The 16,873-nt window shown below is 39.3% G+C and overlaps 1 protein-coding gene across 1 annotated transcript in view; it reads left to right on the plus strand.

Annotated features, from left to right (window-relative positions):
• Positions 1–7,342, plus strand: part of LOC140478892 (heat shock protein beta-7-like) — a 33,160-nt gene extending 25,818 nt beyond the window's left edge. The window contains exon 3 of the mRNA XM_072572490.1: positions 4,663–7,342. Within this exon, the coding sequence (XP_072428591.1) occupies positions 4,663–4,848 (186 nt within the window). The 3' untranslated portion in view covers positions 4,849–7,342. The remainder of the gene's footprint in view (positions 1–4,662) is intronic.
• Positions 7,343–16,873: the final 9,531 nt, after the last annotated feature.

Consider the following 16,873-nt stretch of genomic DNA (forward strand, 5'->3'; position numbering starts at 1 on the left):
AGGTGTATCCTAGAACTCCGTGGGAAGCTAGGGAAGTGATGGCTGGGATATTTATATCAACGATAGTCACAGGTGAGGTGCCAGAAGACTGGAGATTGGCTAACGTTGGTACCATTATTTAAGAAATACTGGTAAATGCAAGCCAGGGAACTATAGACCAGTGAGCCTGATGTCAATGGTGGGCAAGTTGTTGGAGGGAATCCTGGGGGACAGGATTTACACGTATTTTGAAAGGCAAGGACTAATTAGGGATAGTCAACATGTTTTTGTGCATGGGAAATCATGTCTCACAAACTTGATTGAGTTTTTTGAAGAATTAACAAAGAAGATTGATGATGGGTAGAGTGGTGGACATGATCTAGATTACTTCAGTAAGGCTTTTGCCAAGGTTCCCCATGGGAGTCTGGTTAGCAAGGTTAGTTCTCATGGAATACAAGGAGAACTAGCCATTTGACTCAGAACTGGCTCAAAGGTAGAAGACAGAGGGTGGTGATGGATGATTGTTTTTCAGACTGGAGGTCTGTGACCAGTGGATTGCCACAAGGATTGGTGCTGGGATCTTGATCAGATGGGCCAATGGGCTGAGGAGTGGCAGATGGAGTTTAATTTAGATAAATGCATGGTGCTGCATTTTGGGAAAGCAAATCTTAGTAGGACTTATACACTTAATGGTACGGTCCAAGGGAATGTTACTGAACAAAGAGATCTTGGAGTGCAGGTTCATAGTTCCTTGAAAGTAGAGTCACAGGTAGATAGGATAGTGAAGAAGGCATTTGGTATGCTCTTTTATTGGTCAGAGCATTGAGTACAAGAGTTGGGAGGTCATGTTGCGGCTGTATTGGACATTGGTTAGGACACTGTTGGAATATTGTGTGAATTCTGGTCCTCTTCCTATCAGAAGGATGTTGTGAAAGGGTTCAGAAAAGACTTACAAGGATGTTGTCAGGGTTGGAGGATGTCAGCTATAGGGAGAGGCTGACTAGGCTGGGGTTGTTTTCCCTGGAGCGTCGGAGGCTGAGGGGTGATCTTAGAGATTTATAAAATCATGAGGGCCATGGATAGGATAAATAGACAAGGCGTCTTCCCTGTGGTGGAGGAGTCCAGAACTAGAAGGCATAGGTTGAAGGTGAGAGGGGAAAGATATAAAAGGGACCCAAGGGGCAACGTTTGCATGCAGAGGGTGGTATGTGTATGGAATGGGTTGCCAGAAGAAGTGGTAGAGGCTAGTACAATTCCAAAATTTAAAAGAATCTGGATGGGTCTTTGAACATGAATGATTTAGAGGGATATGGGCCAAGTGCTGGCAAGTGCTGGCAAATGGGACTAGAATAGGTTGGGATATCTGGTCAGCATGGACGAGTTGGACCAAAGGGTCTATTTATTTCTGTGCTATACATCTCTATGACTCTATGAGGATATACTGATCATCTGACACAATGGAGAGAAAACACCAGTCTAGAAAGAACATCTAGAGAGATCTTAGACTCGAAAGCTGCAGTTGATGATTCCCTACTATGTGCAGATGTAAATAAAATGTCACAGCATATGAGAAGCTGAAGAACTTTAGGGATAAAGGGCGAACAATCTTCGGGACAGACCAAGATACTCCAGGCCAGGATCTCAGGGTTAAGGTAGCAGCATTAGTTTAAAGCACAAGATAAAGCAATAATGATCCTCTGAAATAAAAGAAAAATTCTCTTTATCTTTCCCTTAAATGGGAGGCCCTTATTTTAAAAGGATTCCTTCTATTTCTAAATTCCCTTGTGAGATGGAGTCTCTCCAGAATTTTTTGTCTTTCTAAATTCCAATAAATATTGGCCAATCTGCTTTCCAGAAAAGGCAACCTCTTTACCTCAGGAATCAGCCTATTGAACCTTCCCTCAACAGCTTCCAATTCAGGTTAAATCCCTATCTGTACACTGTGCTTGGGATGCACTCTCATCAATTTCCTGTGCTGTTGGGCAGGGCTTCCACACTTTTCTACTCCATTCCCTAAGTAATAAACATCAGTATTCTATTTGTCTGCTAACTTTTTGTGATTCACCTACAAGGATATCTGGATCTCTCTGCACTCTCTCTTCATTTAAATAATAGTCCTTTCTTTTCCTACAAAAACAAAGTACTACTTATGCTGGAGAAATGAAGTAAAAACAAAGTGCTGGAGAAACTCAACAGGTCTGGCATCATCTATAAGGAGAGAAACAAAGTTAATGTTTCAAGCCCAATTTAGTCTGAATATATCTCCCTGTGGAGATATATTGGGACTAAAGAACTGAAGAAGGCTGGAAAAGTGATAGTTATTATGCTGTTACAAAAGGTGGGGAGGCACAGAGGATGAGCAAGTGGAATAGCTAGTGTGTGCCTGTTGTGCTATTGGTGGCACAGGAAGGCTACAGATGAACAGGGGGTGTCAATACCAGAAAACAGGTCAATTTTGCTGAAAGAAAACCTATCCAAACACAACACAGGGGTTGGGGGTAATTGTGGCAAGGGACTAATGAGGATTGATGGTAGGTCAGGAAAAGCAAGTGTAATCAAAATGGAGGACAGAGGTCAGGGATTGAAGCTGTTGAACTTTAAGCGGAATTCTGAAAGCTGTAAGGTGCTTAAGTGTAACAGCTAAAAACATAAACGTTAACATGAATGCAAGTTGGTATCTTAAAATGGCAAGTGACTTGAAGGTCAGAATCATTCTTATGGACAGAGTGAGATGTTCCACAAAGCAGTCAGCCAGTCTGCTTTTGGTCCCACCAATGGAGAGGATATTGTATTGTGACCAGCAACTACAACAGACTACATTGGAAGTTATACAAGTACATTGCTGCTTTCCATGGAAGGTGTATTTGGGGCTTCAGACCCTGTGTTGATAATAGGGCAAATGTTATATCTATCCCATTGTATAGGAAGGTGCCAAGGGGGCTGAAGAGTTGTTTGGAGTGACAGAAGAGTCAGCTAATCTGTTATAAGGAAGTAGAGGGAATATAGATGGAAACTATTTTACAGCCTTCAGGACTCAACACCAAATTAGATTAGATTACTTACAGTGTGCAAACAGGCCCCTCGGCGCAACAAGTCCACACTGACCCGCTGAAGCGCAACCCATCCAGACCCATTCCTCTACATTTACCCCTTCACCTAACACTACGGGCAATTTAGCATGGCCAATTCACCTAACTTGCACATGTTTGGACTGTGGGAGGAAACCGGAGCACCCGGAGGAAACCCACGCAGACACAGGGAGAATGTGCAAACTCCACACATTTCCCTGAGGCGGGAAATGAACCCGGGTCTCTGGCACTGTGAGGCAGCAGTGCTAATCACTGTGCCACCCAGTTCTCTGTTCACTATTTGATTACATCTTTCCCAGGTCTTGTTTGCATGATTTTACTCTCACTTATTTGCTGCCATTAACTTCGCCTCTTCATCCATGTAGCTATTACCAATGGGACTTCATAGAATCATTGAATGCCTACAGTATGGAAACAGGTCATTTGGCCCAACAAGTCCACATTAACCCTCCAAAGATATCCCACCCAGACCCATTCCCCTACCCTATTACTGTACATGTCCTCTGACTAATGTACCTAACCTACACATCCCATAATACTGTGGGCAATTTATCATGGCACATCTTGTGACAGTGGGAGGAAACTGGAGCACCCGGAAGAAACCCATGCAGACAAGGGAAGAACGTGCAAACACCTACACAGACAGTTGCCTGAGGCTGGAATTGGACCAGAATCCCAGGCACTGTGAGGCAGAAGTGCTAACCACTGAGCCACTGTGCTGCCCTCCTCTTCCTCCTGACTTCATTTGCCTTTTTCTGTTGGCACCCTCTCAAATTGCTCCACTTGTGCCTGCCCCACTCCATTTCTCAATGGCTTAAAAACTATTCCTTTCCAGTCCCTTCAGTTTCAAAGAACATTTGTGTTGGATTCAATACGTTAATTTTATTTCTACTTCCACAGATGCTGCCAGACTATTGAGTTTCTCCAGCACATTTGGCATAAAAAAGAAAGATTAAAATAAAAGCAAAATGGACCTCATATTTTCCCATATTGATCCATCTGTCAAATTTTAGCTTACTCACTTAATCTATCTATATGCCATTGATTACACTTGATAGTCTAAACATTATTATTTGTGCATCACAAAGCTGTACAAAGAAAAATGAACCTTGACAACAAAAATGTCATTTAATTAGACTTGAGAGTAAAGCTTGATACAACTTTGAGGGGCAACACTTTCGTTGATCCATGGTTCAAAATCAATTCAGTTTAATATTAATTTCACACTAAGCCAAATGATAAACTTGATTTGGCGACGCCAGTATTGGACTGGGGTGTACAAAGTTAAAAATCACACAACACCAGGTTATAATCCAACAGGTTTATTTGGAAGCACTAGCTTTCAGAGCAAAGGAGCAGTGCTTGAAAGCTAGTGCTTCCAAATAAACCTCTTGGACTATAACCTGGTGTTGTGTGATTGTTAACAAAGTGATAAACTGTTATTCTCATGTAGACAAACAACATTATCCTAAACAAACTTAAAACATCAAAATGAATGTTAATGATTATTACATAAAATTATCATTTGTTAAAATAAACATGTTTGTGGCTTGTTACCTCACAAGCTGACTACATTTGTTTTTCTTGAATACAGGTGGCTGAAGATGGAACAATTCTAAACACTTTCACTCATAAGAGTCAGTTCCCTGAAGATATGGACCCAATGTCTGTCAGCTGTTCACTGACTGATGTTGGCATTCTGATCATCAATATTAGAAGGAATCAACTAAATCAAGCAGAATCACCTCAGCCAGTTTATCGAAATGAAGTTAAGCTGTAGATGTAGATGCCTTGGCTTTGTAGCTCTCTATTTACCCATGCTGCCTCATCAACATTAATTAAAACAACGATGAATATTTATATACAACTTTGCACAGATCTTATTTTAGAAATTTCACAATGCTCCTGAGGATGTGCACTCAATTCAGCAGATACAGGCATTTTTTTTTCTGTGGTAGAAAATAATGGATTCTAAAAGCTAATTGCACTTTGAATGTTGTAATTTTGATAATGTTGCTTGGGAAGTTACTGAGAGCTGTGTACTGTTTATGCCTTTTAATAATTACATTTACAATCAAATAAGTTAAACTCCACAGTTTCATTTCAATTCCCTTCTCTACTGTAGATTTATTTTAAACATATCTAAAATCAATGTGGCAAAAAATGATCAAAGTCATACTCAGAAAATGATTCAGCAGTCTGATGGTAATGGGATAAGGTCCCTGCCTTGAACCAGTATTGCTTGTATTTTGAATTTATGGAGCATGGAGAGAGCATAGTTATAGTTATGATATGTGTTCACAATCCATCAGTAATTGGATACTGGAGTTTCCCAGCAATGAAAGTAGATTTCTGAAACTGCTATGATTCTGGTTCTCTAACAGATAATTTCATGTTCGCAGGCTGTTTAATTTTATTGCAGATGTCGAGAAATGTACTTTTCCAATTTTATTAGGAACAGATTAACATTGGCCATACTCAATAGGGAAAAATATATTGATGGCAATATGTTCAGCCATTAGAAATTTAGTAACAATGAAAGAAAGCACAATGCAGCATAGAAAGAAATCACCATTTCCTAAGTGAGGACACATTTTGAAGGTGGCTGTGTTATATCTTGCACGAAGTGAAGATGAAAAGTGACTGTAATGAGGTCAGCCAGATGGAAACCATAGAAGATGAGTTCCCCGACTGAGGCTGTTACTTTTGTTCAATCAGGGAGCCCTGGATATCAGACATAAAGTCATAGTCACAGAGTTGTACTGCACAGAAACAGACCCTTCAGTCCAACTCATCCATGCCGACCAGATATCCTGAACTAACCTAGTCCCATTTGCCACCACTTGACCCATATCCCTCTGAACGCTTCCTATTCATATACTTAGCCAAATATCTTTTTAACTGTTGTAATTGTACCAGTCTCCATTACTTGCCCTAGCAACTCCTTCCAAACATGAACCACCCTCTATGTGAAAAAGTTGCCCCTTAGGTTCCTTTTAAATATTTCCCTTCTCACCCTTAACCTCTGCCCTCTAGTTCTGAACTCTCCAACCCAGTGAAAAGACCTTGTCTATTTATCCTATCGATGCCCTCATGATTTTATAAACCTCGATAAGGTCACCCCTCAGCCTCCAACACTCCAGGGAAAACAGCCCATGCCTATCCAGCCTCTTGCTATACCTCAAAACTTCCACCTTAGCTATTCTCCAATCCACCACTTTACAGTGATTCAAAGCCACAGATATAACCCTTTTGTATGAAATCTTTAGATTTGATAGAATTGCTTCTCTCCATTTCTGTGAGTTGTGACAGCTTTCTTACATGGAATTTCTCAATCTTTTAATGATCTGCAGATTTCCAAATAAATACTGATCTGGAAGTATATCATAAGCTAAACGTTTCCCTCAAAGTAGCTGTGCTTTCTTCTTAATTGTCTTGTACTGCTTTTTAGGAGAGAAACTATTGTCACATCCCCTTTAAATCTGCCTGAAAAGCCTTCTGGGCTTTTCAAAGTTAAAATCAATAATTGATTATTCTAAACCAAAACCAAGCACTACCTTTCAGTGTTCACTCTCCCACCAAACTGTCCCCTGTCATTAACACCACTAAATCAATAATCTTCCATTAATACTCCAGGGGTTTTGCAGTTATCTGCTCTGTGACACATAATGAATTATCCATGATGTTTAAGAAAGGACTCTCTAAATTTTTTAAAGACCCTTAACAAACATAACTAACCATATGGTTTGAAATCCAAACTATGAAAATACTATATAAATATATAAATATTTATTAAATGTATTAAAAATCACAAACTTTTCATCACAGAAGTTGTATGTTGAATATAATTGATAGTGATTAAACCTTTTCAGGTTAGTTTGTGACCATGCCTTCCAAAGGTTTTCCCACTGTGGCTCATTTTGAGGCTCGAAAATTGTTATGATCCACAGTGAGATGGGGCTCCATTAGAGAACAGCATAGTTGTTATAATTTGGTCAGGTCTCCATGGTGATCATTGCTGCTTCAGAGCTCACAGTTCCAGAATATCAGCTTGTGACCCCACATGGGGTTCTGACCCTATTCATAAGCTTCTGTTTAGGAATTCTTGGGATTTGCACCATTTACTTTGAGAGGTGTTTCACCTTTAAACAAAATAGCAAGAGTTGAGAATGCTAAGCACATTGAAGCATTAACACATATCATTTAACATTGCAAGTAGAATAAATTATAAAGTGGGAAGAAGAAATCCCTCATCAACAATGATGTCAAATTATAGCCAAGTGGGTAAAGTCACCATTGCAACTTGCATTCATATCATATATCATCTTTCCTATTCTCTCATGTTAAAGTGCTTCTGAGTTAATTACCACTTTTAATAAGTGTAATACTGATAAACATAACAGCTTTCGTGGATAAGATGTGGGTGTGAATAATGATTATGTGGTGTTAATATTTTTTAAAAATACCAGGGAATTCAAATACATCACTCCAGTTATGCTTGGGAAAACATTTACTGATACCAAGAAGTAGAATAAGACTTTTTGTCTCATTCAGCAGAACTGATCAATCCAATAGCCTCGATAAAACTGAATACACTACACAGTTCCCAACCAGCTGTGAAATAAACACACAAAAGATTTGATATGGTATTCTCTGAAAGATCATTGACAATCGGCTATGTTCTTCCACTTGACTGCCAAGGAAAATGGGTTTTTGTTTAGTATAATGCCAGATGCCCTTAGAGCTTTAGGAAATATATGTTTTACAATTTATGTTTTCCCTCAGATTGTTAATTTTATATTCACAGATAACAAGATGACATGATATGAACAGCTGATGGAGCACAGATGAAACTTCCTGTATTACTGAAAACTTGGGTTCCAAGGGACAATAATAGAGCAATCTAGATCACTTCCAGAGGAATGTCAACTCTGGAATAGACAGGCAAAGATGTGTAATCAATGTTCCCACACAAAACATCACCTTTCTTGGAACATAACAACCAGTCTTGATAAAGGACCTTTCATAGAAAGGATACTGTTAGAAAGCAACTGCTTGGACAGCCCCAATGTACCTTTTAGATCCAGCAAGGGACACATCTCTTGCAACTGTTGTCATTTCATTTTATTGCTTCATCCTATCCATCTATCTTTCTTACTGCAGGAACTGGCTGCTGAATGGAAACAAAATTAGGCATCACCATGGCATACAATAAAGTGTTGCTATCTACTCCTGATCCCATAGTTCAGAGTCTGTGTTAAGACAACTATGCTGATTAAATTTCTGATCTAATGGAAGCCAGCAGAGAAAAGGAAATCTCACCAACCTTACCTTGAATGTTTCTATACTTTGCCAAATACCTTCTTGACTCAACTACTAACAAAAATTAATCAAGTCAAAGACTTGGGGAGGGGGGAGATATATGGAAAAAATATCCTGTAAATGTAATAGAAGAAAATAATCTAAGTAACTCATTTGATAATGTAGCATAAATGTTAATGACAGGAAGAAAGTCTTGGGAAGTGGTGCTGTATAAGGATTCTAGGACACTGAAGCAACCTTGCAATGATGTCATGGAGCAGCTCCTCTAGGCATAAAAAGCACATTATAGGTGGAGTCAGTTAAATTGGCAGAGAGAAACACATGCAGAGCATATCGAGTAAACCAACTAGCCTTTGGCGATAGAGTTTATCAAATAGTCTTTCAATAATATATATTTGGCATATCTCTGATAATCATGAATTGTAGCACTTAATCTTAGCATTCAATAAACAATGTTATAAAGATGCTCTAGTCCAATGACAGTTTGTCTTGAACCAAAACTCTTGGATGGGGGTAGAAAGATATTTAACAAAAGACTGACTGACTGTCTCTCTGTCTTAACTCAGCCATTCCACAAAGTTCTGCTGACTGTTTACCTTGTGCTCCTCCTTCTGCCTTCTGCTTTAAATGCTGTTGACTGATTGTCTGGATCTAATGCTCCATTTCATCATTCCACTGCGGATATCTCAACAAGATTGTTTCATATTCAAATCCAGAACTAATTGCAAACTGGCTGAAAGGTTTGTGTGCAAACCGTGATCCATTTCTTGACCCAATCACTTACTGATTTCATGTATAGTGATCATTTCCTAATAACTGCCAAAGCCGTGATAATATGGAACTTTTTCATCTCAATCCACCGAGGAGAAAATAGTCAACAGCAATAACATAAACCATTTTCCAAACATAAGTTGATTTTTTTCCCTTTTGTTCCAGTGGGACATTAACTACTTGGCCAGTACTAGTTTCACAATCAGCACTGATGTTCTTCGTCATCCAGAGTGAGCTCTGGGCCCACTCCTCAGATGACTCAGCCCTCGCTCAGTCACTCGGTAATCTCCTGAAGTCCTAAATATCTTGTTGAAGTGAAGGTGCATGACAGCCTTTCATCAAGTCATCTACAATTGTGAAATGCTGTTGATGCTCAAAATGGGTCTTCATGGGAAACCTGCTGGACCTTTGGTTTGGCCAATCTTTGACAGATTCTCTCTGTCTTTCATTTGTTCCTGTGGTATTTGATTGAACTTATTTTAGTTGCTGACCAGTGTCGCCTGTGACCAGAGTATAGAATTCAATTTCACCAACAAATTCTTTGCCATTCATTATAAGGCTGTCTACAGTGAAAAGTATACAAAATTGCCATTCTCTGGTGCCATGTTGATTGCCAGAATAAAACAGACAGAAATTATTTTTAAAGAAGAGCCAAATGCCCAGATATTAAAATCTGAGGTCTTTTGTCCATAACAGTGCTTGGAATGCTCAGCCCCAGCCTGGAGTCTAGGTCAGCCTGCAAGTCTCACATCAATCACCACGAGGAGCTGCATTTTTGTTGTCGTTGATGACGCTGCTACCTCTGATCACTGGGAGGAATTTTGCTGTTGCCACCACCTCCAAACGCTGGGAGGAGACATGTTGTTGCTGCCACTAATGCCACCGCACCCAAATGCTGGGGTCACCGGGACACTGCTGCCCTGTGGGAAAATCCAGAACCTATTATATAACATCACAATAGCACCTAGAATAGGAAATGATCCCTATGACACACATACACTGTCGGATTATGAGCACAATAACTCTTCACCGGTTTGAGTCAAAGAAACTGATTGCTCATTCAGCCTGAAATGTCTGCGCACAAAAATGCACTTAACACATTCAGAAATGATTTAATGTTTTCTCTCATGAAAGCCAGTTGGAGTTTTGCTTTGAATGCATGAAATGTTTTCTGTAGTAATTAAAAAATTGACAATATTGTTTGGAAGACTTTGGATGGGATCATTTTCTCCTCCAACTACCTAATTTAAACTGAATAGAAGGAATAACGAGTTGACAGGTAAACCTGGTAAGCTTGTAAGCTGAAGCACTAGGAGATAATGCCGGTAGCTCTCCTAAGGCAACCTCCCAATTCGCTTAAGTATCATTAAGCAATATTGCCAAACTGTTTTGTCAGTGTGTATTAGAGTTAGCACTGATTACATCTCACAGCTGCAGATAAGAGAGCCTCAGTTTTGAATATATTTACATTTGCTTCAAACACATTTGCAGTTGATGTTACAAAGGCAATGATGGTTATGTGGTGAACACAACTTGATTAAATAAAACAAAGAAGTGTGGATGCTGCAGATCTAAAACAAGAAGAGAAATTTGTGGGGAAATTCAGCAGGTCTGGTAGGATCTGTGGGGAAAAAGCAGAGTTAACATCATGAGTCCATTGATCCTCTGTCAGAACAGAATTATCCATTTAAGAATATGGAAAACAGCAACAGTAATTGGCCAAATGGACCACTGAACCTGCTTTGGAATTTAACACTATCACAACTGATCTCCCACCTCAACTCAACTTTCCCGGACCTCCATATCCCCAAATCCTTGAAAGATCAAAATTTATCTATTTCAGCCATGAATATACTCAACAATCTACAACCTGCTGGGTAGAGAAGTCCAAAGAATCTCAACCCTCAGTGTGAAGAAATTTGTCATAATTTCAGTCCCAAATGTTTGAGCCCATATCCTGAGGTCACATTCTAGATTCTTCCATCAGGACAACAACCTTTCAATACCCATAGTGGCAAATGCCTTTAGAATCCTATACGCTTTTTCAGATCACCTCTCACTTTTCTAAACTATGACGTGTATCAGGCTGATTTATTTGATGCTTCCTCATAGGCCAACTCGCTCACACTGAGAGTCTTCATTGTCTCCATAATAAATGTGGCTTCCTTTAGGTATGGAGCCCAACACAGAACACAGCCTCTCCAGTTGTCATCTCACTAAAACCCGACATAACTGTACCATGGCTTTGTTTACATTTGTATGTCAGGTTCCTTGCAGTAAAAGTTCATATGTTATTTGCCTTTCTAATAGCTTGCTGTACTTAAATCTTAATTTTTGTATTCCTTTGTACTAGTCTATCCAAGGCTCTCCAAACATCAACATCAAAAATTTTAATGGCTTTTTAAAAAAAACATTTCTATGCTTATTATCAGATTAAATAATTTCTCATTTCACTACATCATAGTCTATCTAGCATCTTGTTATCAACTCATGAACGATGTCTATACTTCTTAGTGTCTTCATCACAGCTTACACTCTCAATAAGCTTTGGATTATCAGTAACTTTGGATACATTATCATCATCTAAGTAACCAATATACATTGTAAATATCAGAGGCTTATTACTGATCATTATAGCATTCCATTCATTACAACCAGCCAACTTGAAAATGTCTGATTTACCCAGCACTCTGCTTCCTCCCTGTTAACTAACCTTCCAGCCACATTAATACAGTACCCCAAAACCTTCTCAAATTTCTTTTGGAAATCCACATATACTACAGCAAATGATGCTCTAGCAGTTACATACTCAAATAACAGTAATATATTTATTAAGCATATTTCCCTTTTTTAAAAAACTATTGATTCTCTTTGATTTTAGGATTTTATAGCAACAAAACTCTTAATGGATTTTTCAGACAACAGACATCAAGCTAACGAACCAGCAGTTCTGTTTTCTCTTTTCTTCCTTTCTATTAATTGTTACATTTATTATTATTCAATTCATTGGCAACATTCTAGAATCCAGGGAATTTTGGAAAATTATGACCAGTGCACTCTCTCCAACCCTATCTCTTTTAGAATCCCAAGACGTAGGCAGTCAGATCTTTGAGTTTTTTTTTTGTCTTGAGTTTCTGGGGCAAATTCTTACTGGTGAGATCATTTAATGTTTCGTTTACAAGCTTACCATGCGTGAATTTTCTGAATGCTTGCTTCCTCCCCATCCATCTATGTACCTGTGATTTACATGATGCTTCACTCACTGTGGCTAATTGACTTTCCATTGCTGCTTGGAGCATTGTCTACTGGAGGCCTTCTTCCCAATATTTTAGCTTTTATGTGGGAATTCACTTTGCAGTTTGATTAGACTAGATTACTTACAATGTGGAAACAGGCCCTTCGGCCCAACAAGTCCACACCAACCCTCCAAAGAGCAACCCACCCAGACCCACTCCCCTACATTTACCCCTTTTACATTTACCTAACACTACAGGCAATTCAGCATGGTCAATTCACCTAACCTGCACATTTTTGGACTGTGGGAGGAAACTGGAGCACCCGGAAGAAACCCACGTAGACACAGGGAGAATGTGCAAACTCACACATACAGTTGCCTGAGATGGGAATTGAACTCAGGTCTCTGGCGCTGTGAGGCAGCAGTGCTAACCACTGTGCCACCGTGCCACCCGTGATCCCTAGATAGTTCTGAAGTCCATCATTTGCTGCTTCCTGTTGCTTCTGAGCTTCTCCTCAGATATTTTTCTCACTTCTGCAGTCAAAGTACTGATCTGGCCTTATCCTTTAGAAAGATGGAAGGGTTCTGATTGAAATGTATAACATTCTAACAGGGCTGGTCAGACTATATATAGGGAGGATGTTTTCGCTGGCTGGGGCAGTCTAGAACTTGAGGTCACATTCTCAGGATATGGGGTAGGTCACTTAGGAATGAGATGAGGAAACATTTCTTCACCCAAAGATTAGTGAACCTATCGAATTCTCCACCCCAGAAGCCGTGGAGCCCAAGTTACTGAATGTATTCAAGAAAGAGATTGACAAATGTTTAGATCTTAAAGCATCAAGAGGTATAGGGAGAAAATAGGAAAATGGCATTAAGTTAGAGGATGAGACATAAAATAAGGAGTTCAATTCTAAAGGCAGTACAGGAGCAGAGGGATTTGAATACATATGAGCACAGATCATTGAAAGTGGTAGGACAGCTGGAGACAGCAGTAAATATATTATATGGGTGTAAATTAGAAGAGCAAGGCGCTGAAGTTGAACTTGTACACTTGTTGAACCTCACCTGGAGTATTGTGCACAGTTGAGGGTGTCATGTTATAAGAAAGATGCCAATACAATGTCAGTTTACCAGAATGGTTCCAGGTATGAAAATCTTCAGCTCTCAGGATAGATTGAAGAAGTTGGGACTGTTCTCCCTGGAAAGGAGGATGCTAAGACAAAATCAGATTGAGGTTTTAAAAATCTTGGGCAGGGAGAAACTGTTTTGGTTTGTAAAAGAAACAAGAATGAGAGGGCATAGATTTAAAGTGATGTCAACACAAAGAAAGGGTAATATAAGAAGAAACTTTTTCACACAATATTGAATGTACTGCCTGAAAATGTGGTGGAGGCAGGTTCAGTTGAGGCTCTCAAGAAAGCCTTGGGTTTTCTTTTGGACAACAATGGTTTGCAGAGATATGGGGAAAAGGCAGGGGGTTATGCAGGCACAATACACAGAATAGCCTCCTTCTGCACTGCAATAATTTTGTGATCATATTGAATGGTGGAGCAGGCTCAAAGGGCTAAATGTCCTACTCTTGCTCCTGTTTTATGTTTCCATCCTTCACCCATAACACTTTATTGTCTTCACTTCAGACATTCCTTGCCACTGGTTGCATTTATCCGGTCACTGCTGCTAGCATGTAGAGGGATGATGTCTACATTCACCTGAGTGAATACTATCAAGCACTATTAACCACAACTATTTACAAGGCATGGTAGGAGAGAAAATGTACACATCCAAGCGCTAGTTCCATGTGATCTGAGTTCACCACGACACAGCTCCTTTCACACATGCTCAATCGATATTCTCAGGGTACAGGTGCTCCACAGAAAACTGCTTTGGTGATCATTGCAGTTGCCTTCCATGCCTCTTGTATTTGTTGCTGTCCAGGTCAGGGCAACATAGAAAGTTATTGAAACTATTGTGTTCAGAACCAGTGCTTAAAAGGACTACTACAGACAGCCATCAAAAATGATTGGTTTTAAAATGACTTTCTTGAATGTGGAGTCATGAGAACATGCACTCATCCTTCAGCCCATATTATAACCATGGCTTTCTGCCAGTCACTGCCTTACGCTATCTCAATTATTTCCACCCATCCTGTTGTATTGATTCAAGTCTGTATTTCTTCCCTTATCTGACTAACATTTGCAGTATGATGGACAGGCAGACAATTTGTGGTGATACTGCCATTGCCTTCATCAGAGATTTTCATTATGCAAATACTAGGTTTCTTTTATTATAATAAGTCAAAACTAGGAATTATTTATCCAGATTGATTTATTACACTTCAAATTGCTTTGGTTTTTACTTCTTCATATCTCTTGGCTGAACTGTACTTTCTTCAATCTGCCTCACCCCTTTAGTCACGGATACAGAGATCTGTCTAGTAAACCGACAGTGAGGTAGAGAGGTGTCCTATGACGCCATCAGCACTTTATATGTGAAGAATTTTGAGGTAAGGTAAGAGATTTGTTTTTATAAATAGAGCAAAAACATTTCACAGAACTTTAGAAGTCTGAGCACTTTGTACAATAATAACCAGCAGAATTATTTAAAATAAACCAGAAATATCCAAGTAGTAAATAAATCTTTCACAGGTAGTCTTTGAGTTCTTGGTTGTGTGTTCCAACTTCTATAGTAAATTCCGCACTCCCTTTTCTTGTTGCTAACCGTTTGGACAATATGTCCACCAGTGAGTGATTGTTTCTCTTTGTTATCAACGAAACATGCACATATTATTGCTCCAGTTGTAATGATCAAACATGAACAAGGAATAATGTGATAGTTTAACACAGTCCCACAGAATATGGATCATTAAAAATCCTAGTCTGAATTTAAAATAAAAATATTTCTAAATACATGCACTTATTTGTAAATGGATTGAATTGTGAATCATCTTAAAATGTATAAATTCATAACATTATATCCCTTAATGATCTAATTGATGGATGAATAACAATGAATTATTTATTTCATAATCATTACAAACTATTGTGAAAATATCAGCAGAATTTTTGGTTCTGTTGGCTAAACCCTACATTAAAAATCTGATGAATAAAGCTCTATTTGAAATATTGTCCTGTACTATCATTTGGAATATATAACCTACAGAAAAGTTAATCTTGTCCCATTGAATTAAATAATCTACACAGCATCAAGTACAAATGTCCTGCATCAGAAGCATGAACCTTTACAAATGATTCGAGTGGGTTTGGCAGTTATTAAGCAGTACTAAAAGCAGAAATGCATAAACTATGCAAATAAAAAAAAGCAGACCAAATCATGTGCAAATTGTGTTAATGCATCACATGTTTTGCCAAGAAAAATTTACTGAGCATTTCATCCAGAAAAATTTGCACAGTGTTAAGAAGTGGAAAATCTTTCTATAGGGACAGCAGCCAAGACATTTGAAGGGCTGTAGCAGTGTGACTCTTAGATTGATACACTGCCCCCAAAACCTGGGTGAATAATCCTGCTTCGAGTACATTGGGCCAAACAAAATTGAGTATGCTTTCTGTTGACTTGGTGTTAGGTGAGAGTGTACCAGCATTAAAGTGATACTTTGATTTTCTCTTCTTCCAAAAGTTCACAGGAGAGGTAGCACTCAAGCAGAAACAAAAACGACTAATCCTGTGTGCAAGCTTATCTTCCTGCAGCCTTGAATGGGGCTTTTACAACAGGGTTCATGGCTACAGTTTGTAAAGCTGTTGGAATTTTATCAAAGAGACTTCATATGCCCTTGAAGGAGACACTTCAGCAGCTTTGAGACTGGATGTCTGGCTGCTAACTGCAGCATTTCAGTCTGAGCTGCAGCCGGCTATGCTGGCTGGCTCACTTATAGGCAACATCGTTGATGCTGGTGAACTGACTGGCATGGAACAGGCACCCTGATATAGAGTATCAGCATCCTTAATAGCCCTTTGGAGAATGAAGTTAAGGAATGAACTAGAAGCCCATTTCAACAGCAGTCTGAAAGTAGAGGCAACAATAATGGGCGGCACAGTGGCTCAGTGGTTAGCACTGCTGCCTCACAGCACCAGAGTCCCAGGTTCAATTCCAGCCTTGGGCAACTGTCTGTGTGGAGTTTGCACATTCTCCCTGTGTCTGCGTGGGTTTCCTCTCACAGTCCAAAGATGTGCAGGTCAGGTGAATTGGCCATGCTAAATTGCCCATAGTGTTAGGTGCATTAGTCAGAGGGAAATGGGTGGGTGGGTTACTCTTCAGAGGGTTGGTGTGGACTGGTTGGGCTGAAGGGCCTGTTTCCACACTGTAGGGAATCTAATCCATTAGTCTGAGTTTCCATAACAGTACAGCAATAAGCATCCAAACTTCAATGGCATCAAAAACTGTCATGATTTGTACTAAATATTTTAATACTGTTTCATGTAATATTTCTTTGCTTTCAATAGTGACTGCAAGAATCACT

This window comes from Chiloscyllium punctatum, chromosome 6, assembly GCF_047496795.1.
Source record: "Chiloscyllium punctatum isolate Juve2018m chromosome 6, sChiPun1.3, whole genome shotgun sequence".
In the NCBI taxonomy this organism is placed as follows: Eukaryota; Metazoa; Chordata; class Chondrichthyes; order Orectolobiformes; family Hemiscylliidae; genus Chiloscyllium; species Chiloscyllium punctatum.